The 8,481-nt window shown below is 31.3% G+C and overlaps 1 protein-coding gene across 1 annotated transcript; it reads left to right on the plus strand.

Moving 5' to 3' along the window:
* Window positions 1-4,800: 4,800 nt before the first annotated feature.
* LOC146949216 (GDSL esterase/lipase At2g03980-like) lies at window positions 4,801-7,695 on the plus strand. The gene is made up of 5 exons (XM_085745310.1): window positions 4,801-5,217; window positions 5,502-5,626; window positions 5,745-5,966; window positions 6,850-7,102; window positions 7,295-7,695. Exons 1-5 carry the CDS (start codon window positions 4,965-4,967, stop codon window positions 7,495-7,497), a joined length of 1,056 nt encoding a protein of 351 aa, XP_085601436.1. The 5' UTR covers window positions 4,801-4,964; the 3' UTR covers window positions 7,498-7,695.
* The last annotated feature ends 786 nt before the right edge of the window (window positions 7,696-8,481 follow it).

The following is an 8,481-nucleotide window of genomic DNA, read 5'->3' on the forward strand; positions in this document are numbered from 1 at the left end:
ATTGATTTAGAGTTATTTTAGTACCTTATCCAAAAATAATGGTATCATGATATGATTTGATTGGGAATATACGTATGGAAAGTACATTTTCGATATATCCAAATATACATATATATCACGACAACTCTTCATTTTATTTGTCATTTAACCTTTTGACACAACGCCGTCTTAAATAATATAGAAATTATGTTCTAATCTTAAAACTTAAACCACTAATAAAAAATACAAAAACTCAACTTAAATTGTATATGTTAAATTAGATGACTTGTTATATAAAGTTTTAAAAAATAACAGCTTATAGAAGTTAAAAATAAACAACTTTTGTAAAATATTGTTGATAACTTACTTTGTAAGAATACAAAAAAACTCAAAATGAATTGTCACTTAGTTAAATTTTAAATATTAAACCGGATGACTTGGTATATAAAGTTTTAAAATATTGTTGTAACGTACTTACGATATATTTAACTAAAGATTAGTATTGTTTTTTTATAAAAAGAAATTTACATACTTTTTTATTTTTATTATTTTTCTGTAAATTTTATGTACCACCATTAAAGATTTTTATATAACTTTATACAACATTAAATGGAAATTTGTTTTTTATTCGAACAGACTTGTACCGAGTGTGTGGATCCAGTTGTTTAGTTTGGGAATGTTATAAACTATATTTGTTTGGGTCAAAAGTTATAAACTTGAACTTTGACAATGGAATTAATGATTCATTTCTTTTCACATATGTAAATTACACATTTATTATGCTAATGATTAATTAAAATTAAGTTTTTTTGACTCCATCATAGTCTACATACTCCAGGATACTAAAAAGCATTCTCCCACACGTATCTATATATAGACACACATTGCTCAGATCATACAACGTTGTGCAGCCAATTTCAAGTTAAACAAAATGAGAAATCAAAAGATCATTTTTCTCGCTCTTATTTTACTCTTGTTGATGTTTCTAGGGTACATAAAACATTGTATCTCTATCTTTTTACTACAATATGCTATCTTTAATCTTTTTTTTTTTTTTTTTTGAAGAAAATGCTATCTTTAATCTTATTCTTAGTGTTTTTATCTTTTATTTATATACGGATTTACTTTGGTGCAGTGTAAATGGTAAGGCAAAGGGTGAAAAATGCAAACTTCAAAAACCATGCGGCATGGAAAATTGCTATGCACAATGTAAGGGATTATGTGATGCAAGTGGATTTTATTCAGCTTATTGTGATCCTCCTAATGGAGTTTGCCAATGCCTTAACTTGAGGACTGGTGTCTTCAATTCTCTTTCATAGTTTAATTTTATGCAAAAATCCATGTTGAGAAATAAATTAGAGAGGTGATATGTACTCAATAAAGATCTTGATGAAAAATATATGATTTCTTACGATAAAACTCAGATGATATGTTTTCTTTGAAGAAACCAAGTAAATAATATATTAAAAATTCGTTCAAGTACAAGATGTGTCAAGAATGAAAAAATTATTAAAATTTATAATACGAACTAGACACACCACCAACTAAACCAGATCTTGGAATAACCAAGACAAGTTAGTGGGTTAATCCACCATAAATTATAATCAAAAGTAAAATCCACCTTCTTGGTGTTTTGCAACCACCAAGCAATATATTTTATTTTGTCTATCAACTGCATCTTTCATCCTAGACAATATCTTTTCTCGATAGATACAATAGTTTTTTCTTTCCAAATAAATCAAGCTACACGCCAACCAAAAAAATTGCAAGCAATGACTGATCTCTTTATGGAGCAAATGAGAACCAAGAGGTCTAAGAGCATTCACAAAAGGTTTACTTAGTAAATGGCTAGAAATATTCAACCACTTAAGAAAAGCAGACCATATATTACCGAAAAAGTCACACTCGAAGAACAAATGGTTGCCCATTTCTTATTTACAACTACCACCTTAGCATAACAAAAAAATCATAATTTGAAATACTTCTCCAAGTCAAATTATCCTTAGTCGGGTTCCAAATGGAGAAGAGCCTCCACGTTAAAAAAGAGATTTCAATGGTGAGAATATATTCCATAATATTCTCTCTTTCTTTCCTTATATTTTTTTTTTTTACCAAATATGGCTTAGATGGATATGCGATAGATTAAATTAAAAAGTACATAAAACCAAGAAAAAGAAAACCTGATACAGTAAGCAAAAAAGAAAGAGTCGGAACGAGTAATACAAATAACCCTAAAGGGTAAGAAACGACAAATCCATATTTGAAGCATTCAAACATACACTACTATACAATCCAATGAACTCGCGTACAGACATGAAATCAAATTGAAGGAAAAAATGAAGTGTGTGGATTGATGAGCATTGGACCCCAGATTTTGAGAAAGATGGTTGGATTCCACCATTAACACGATAAGAAACCTAGACGCCACAATTTATTATGAAAAACAACAACAAACTCAAGATCGATTCTAGCCAACTAGCCACAATACAATCACATTAACTGTTGTTATAGGAAAACTCTATCAAAGGTAGGTGATTATTCCAACTTCCACCATCTTCCAGAATACAAGCACGCAACATATCTTCTAAAGTCTCAATAGTTCTCTCTGTCTGGCCATCCGTCTGTGGATGATGAGACATGCTCATTTTCAACCGAGTCCCTAAAGCTCTCTAGAAAGCCTTCCAAAAGTGTGAAGTGAAGAATTGGTCAAGCAAACCTGCTGGTCTTTAATGCTCAATCTTAACTTGTTGACAAACTATACATCTCGCTACAAACTCCGCAATTTCAATTTTAATGCCAGGCCACCAATACTGTCTTTTCAGATCCTAATACATCTTGGTAGCACCAGGATGAATTGAGAAACTACTCTTATGTGCTTCTTCAAGAATCAATTTCTTGAGCTCCGGGTCATTCGGGACACATACTCTGCCTTCGAACAACACCGCTCCGTCTGAAGCCATAGAAACTTTTGGATAACCAATTCTTCTTTGAAGATCAGCATCCGCACCCTGTGCTTGCATTATCCTTGACCGTAAGTCACAAGAGATCTCCATCTTGTGTAACCAAATACCACCATCAACCTCTGTAACTTCAAGGTTAAGATCTCAGACCTTCTCATACAATTTACAAGTGTGCATCATAACTTCGGCCTGAGCTAAAGCCTTACGACTCAAAGCATCAGCTACTACATTAGCCTTTCCTGGATGATACTTCAAATCAAAGTCAAAATCCTTTAAGTACTCCATCCATCTTCTTTGTCTCATGTTTAGATCCCTCTGATCGAACAAGTACTTCAAACTCTTATGGTCACTGAATAAATCAAAGTGTGCTCCATATAAATGACGCCTCCATACTTTCAATGCAAAAACTATAGCTGCCAACTCCAAATCATGGGTGGGATATTCTCTTCTTGCGTCTTGAGTTGTTTGGAAGCATAAGCTATTACATTGTCTCCTTGCATGAGCACACTACCCAGACCCTTAGGCGATGCATCATGAGTTAATTATATATACCACTCTCCATTGGGCTATGTTTCTAATATTCACAATGAGCCTAAAACTCTTACTAACAAATTCTAAAAAGTTACTATTCATTAATCCGTCAAAACATCAAATAATTACCATCTCTAAATAATTATCCCAACTCACTAGTAACTTAGCAAAAATAACTATCCTCACTAAAACGCCAAAAATAACCTTCTCAAATAAAATTACTAATTTACCCTTACTCGCCAAATGGCCAAATTACCCCTGACCTCCAAAATCACTAAAACACCTTTCTAGGCCAAAAATCCACTAATTAAATACACACAAAGACAATTATGCACATATAAACACATATAAATAATAAATAAAATAATTCTATCTAAAAACGGGCTGTTACATGTGGCGTATGATTAGGGATGGAGCAGGACACGTGTAGGGTGATCCTGGCGCGAGAGCGCGTTCCTGTGTGGCACGGTGCACGCAAGCTGGCGTGCTGCCTTAAGACGGTGTATTTTATGCCACGTGTCAACGTGCGGTTGGTCTTCTGGCTGGTCTAGAACAAGAATTGTTCTACATAAAATCAAACTGAGCCTCTCCTAAACAATTCGTCATTTGAAGATGTTCATTAGCGACTTGAGGTTAAGTACAATGTTCTTTGCTTGTTTTTCCACATCTGAATTGAATACTTAAATATATTGAGATGTAGTAAATAATGTTTGAAAAATATAATTAATATCTTTTTTTGAGGAAATGTAATTAACATCTTGTTGATATTTTAAAGTAACAAATAATACAACTTTTGATTTTAGGGGAACAAATAATACCACTATAATAAGACAACTAATTTGTAGGTATATGCATAATTTTAAATTATTGGACAGCGTACTTTTGTGTTTTTCCCTAAACCAAAGATTCCATTGAGTTTGATGTTAATGTAAAAGTTGTAATATAATTCCACATTGGAAAGAAGGAATCTCTTATTTACTTATTCTTGTGATAGCTTCAAATGCATCACTAATTAAGGGATCGTACCATGTTTACCCTGTTTGGCATGAGGTAGACATTTAGAGATGCAGCTGAACAGTTTCTCCATAATGGGAAGTTCTTGAAAGGCAAAAATCCAAAAAGCTGAGTCACTTGATTTGACTTCAGAAATCAACAAAATTGAATTTTATTCAAGGGGGGATTTTGTAGACAAAAGTAGGTTGCTCTTTCAAATTGAATCCTTGTAATAAGGTTATACGTACAATGATGTAATTGTAAATTATCTCTTATATTCACATTCTCTAAAAAGAAAAAATCTTATATTCACATTGATGTATATTTTTTTTTTTTTGTTATAGAAAAACATCTATACCACTATAAAACCCCAAACTAATGTTCAAGAATCATTACAAAGCAGAGAAGCAAGTTGGTCAATCCCTCTAAGTGATCACAAACACAGTCCAGTTTATTACATTTACACCCCCTCCTACACTATTTCTATATTGGTGTCAGAAAATGAATATTAATTATCTCACTTTTTCTTATGTGTTGATTACTTTTCTGTTATCCCTAGCTTCATCAACAATTTCATATAACCCAAAACAGATTCCAGCTATCTATGTTTTTGGTGATTCCCTTGTTGACAGTGGTAACAACAATTATCTTCCAATTCAATCGAATGCAAAATTTCCTCCTTACGGTATAGACTTTGGTGGTGGCAAACCTACTGGTCGATACACTAATGGAAAAACTGTGGTTGATTACTTAGGTGAGAAAACACAATTCACATTTTTCACTATGTCATTTCTTTGTTTCTTAAAATCATAGTTCATTGTCTTACTAAATTTTTCCCACTAATTTATTAATTTATCTCTATGTAACATATTAACTCTTTAGATTGAAGGCGTTTCTAGTGTTTGAAATGAGTTGGTATCCCGCATAGACATTTAATTATTCTCTTTTCTCAAATTAATATTGGTATTGATGTGTAGTGTCTAGTGTCCGGACTTCGTAGATTCATTTCAATGACCTTTGATTTCACTATTTATGCAGCTATACATCTAGGGCTACCCTTTGTTCCTCCCTATTTGGGACTTTCAAAGGCTCAAAGAAACAAAATCACGACAGGCATAAATTTTGCGTCTGCTGGTTCGGGCATTCTTCCAGAAACTAACAATGTAAATTTGATACCTACATTTTTCAAGTTCATAAGCTTGCTTAGCTATTCTTTGTATTGAAGAGTTCTTAATTTTTATCTTATGTTGTCATGTATTTATTTTTTTTTACTTTTTGCAGAATACTTTGACTCTTGACAAACAGATAAAGTTATTCACAAGGGTTATTAAGAATAACTTGCCACATATGTTTGATGAAAAAGAAAAATTAGAGAGGCATCTATCTGAATCCTTGTTTGTTGTCTCTACTGGTGTGAATGACTACTTGGACGTTAACAGAACCTTCAGTGGCTCTAGAAAATTTTCTTCCCATCTGCTAAAAGAATTTTCCCTACGCTTGCAGGTATATGTGACAGAATTTATTGTTCTTTTTAACTCTATAGCTGCAATCATACATTCCTTCAAAAAAAAAAAAAAAACTGCAATTATACATAAACAGACATTGGAATCTACATATACATATGGTTTCATGGCAATGTTTAGCAAAATTTCCCCAACTTAGGCTCATCTAGATTGAACCATTGATTAAATATTATAAAATAATAGGAATGATTATAATTGTTTTATTATAAAAAAAAAAAGCACCATTGAAATTTTTCTATTGTATCTTTAATGAATCTTATTGTAATTCGGTGATGATATAATTTATTTAATCAAACATGTTAAAACTATGGACTATCAGTGTCCATTTTCTCTGATGAAGGAGGGTTAATACAAAAAACAAAATATTAAAAAATAAAAGATGTTTTTGAAAAACTTTTTCAATAATTTTATTTAAGTATGTATGCATCATCCAATCATTTAATATTATAACATATTTTAATTTATTTTAAAATAAATTTAATTTATAAATAAATCTTGGTTATAGGATCCTTATATCTAACCAAACATGAATTTATCTAAGAATCACCTTAATTTTTACAATCATGTATTGGTTTCACACTTAATTTGTTCTATAATTTTATTTTTGGTTTTTGATAAATCCCTTATGTAGTTTTTTTTTTTTTTTTGATTAACCTTATGTAGTTTTAATATAATAAGCTGAGATAATAAAAAATTCAATAATACTTCAATTTGTATGCACTACTTACATTAAAATCACTCTTTTACTTTTTAAACTTTAATTTTAATTTAATTTTAAATAAAAATATAAGATGGGTTTAACACAACCTAAAATTGGAGCAAATGAAATTTCTTTCAACTGTGCAATCATTTGCTTATTGCAGAAAATTTACAACCTAGGAGCTAGAAGGTTTTTCACGAATAATATTGCACCACTTGGGTGCTTTCCATCATTTGCTCCAAAACCAAGATCAAGAGGAGAATGCAATGAGACAATAAACAGGGACATTTCCTTTTACAATAATCGTTTGCCAAATGTACTTCAAAAGCTGCAGTCTCAACTTCCTGGCTTTACCTTTATGCATTCAGATCTTTATGAGTCCATTATGAATCTTAGGGAAAATGGATACAAATATGGTAAGAAGAAATTCAAATTGTTATTCAATGTTTGATTTAACAATATTTAGATCCTCTCTCACGGAGCAGCTGCAACAATTTTTTAACTAGTTGATCCACAACTGCTTCATGGGAGAGGACCTGAGTCAAACTTATAATGGCTTATGTTGGCATTGGCGGACCAAATTGAATAATAACTGATTTTCTTTGCAGGGATATTAGAAACATGGAAACCTTGCTGCCCAAATAACATTTTTGGTGATCTCCATTGCCATCCTTATAATGCTCCTTGTGCAAACAGAAACACTCATCTCTTCTTTGATGATCACCCGTCTCAAATTGCCAACAAAATATATGCAATACGGTGCTTCATTGAGAAGACAATATGCAAGACATCTGGCTTCAAGATGCTCTAATTAATAAATTAGTTGTATTATTTGAACCACAAAATACAAATATAAGCTCTAATTAATATATGTTTATGGTGCTGTTTTCACTTTGTAATGTAGCATAAGGATAAGTATAATAAACTAGATTGGATCTAACTAAATTTTGGAAAATCAGATTGTGAGGTGAAAGAGATATCTTTTTATAAACTCGATTTAGGCCTTATATTTATTATGTGGAATTGAGTTTACTCATCAACATCTTTTCACCCTAACGCTGTTGGGTTTGGTATGTGGATATAAATGACGATTGATTCATATGTAAGATTAATTATTTAACTAATCAATTATAGATTAACAATAATCAATTATTACCCAATTTTCAAGATAAAACTTATGTAGAAAAAGTTGTTATTTAAAATTGGGTTTTTCTAACCTGTGCAAGATTACACAGGATAAAGGGTAATTAATGCACCCACTATTATAGGTTTCTCCAAATGTTATTAATGACCAAATCTTAAAAATTGATTTTTTCCCTTCTCTTCTCTGTTAATGATTTTTCACATTTTATTCTTGTTCCTTTTTTCATGTTTTTTTTTCTTCTCCAAATCTTATTAACTACAATAATTTTTTCCCTTCTCCTCTATTTACACATTTACGTTTTTTTTGCAGTGAAATACAATTTTTTCACATAAAACTCACTCCCAGGACACATGCTCCATGCAAAAACACCAATATTCCTCGAATTGACAGCAATATAACCAAATTCAAAATGACGGTGTTCAAAATTACGGTGTTCAAATTGACAACAATATAACCAAATTCAAAATGACGGTGCTCAAAACTACAGTGTTCAATTTAACAGCAATATAACCAAATTCAAAATGACGGTGTTTAAAATGAACAATTTAACCAAATTCAAAATGACTGTGTTCAAAACTATGGTGTTCAAATTGACAATAGAACCAAAATTGGACTCCATTAACTACACTTCCATAAAAAATGAAGATCCCT

Source organism: Medicago sativa, chromosome 2, assembly GCF_051527215.1.
Source record: "Medicago sativa cultivar Bolivia chromosome 2, Bolivia_mono, whole genome shotgun sequence".
In the NCBI taxonomy this organism is placed as follows: domain Eukaryota; kingdom Viridiplantae; phylum Streptophyta; class Magnoliopsida; order Fabales; family Fabaceae; genus Medicago; species Medicago sativa.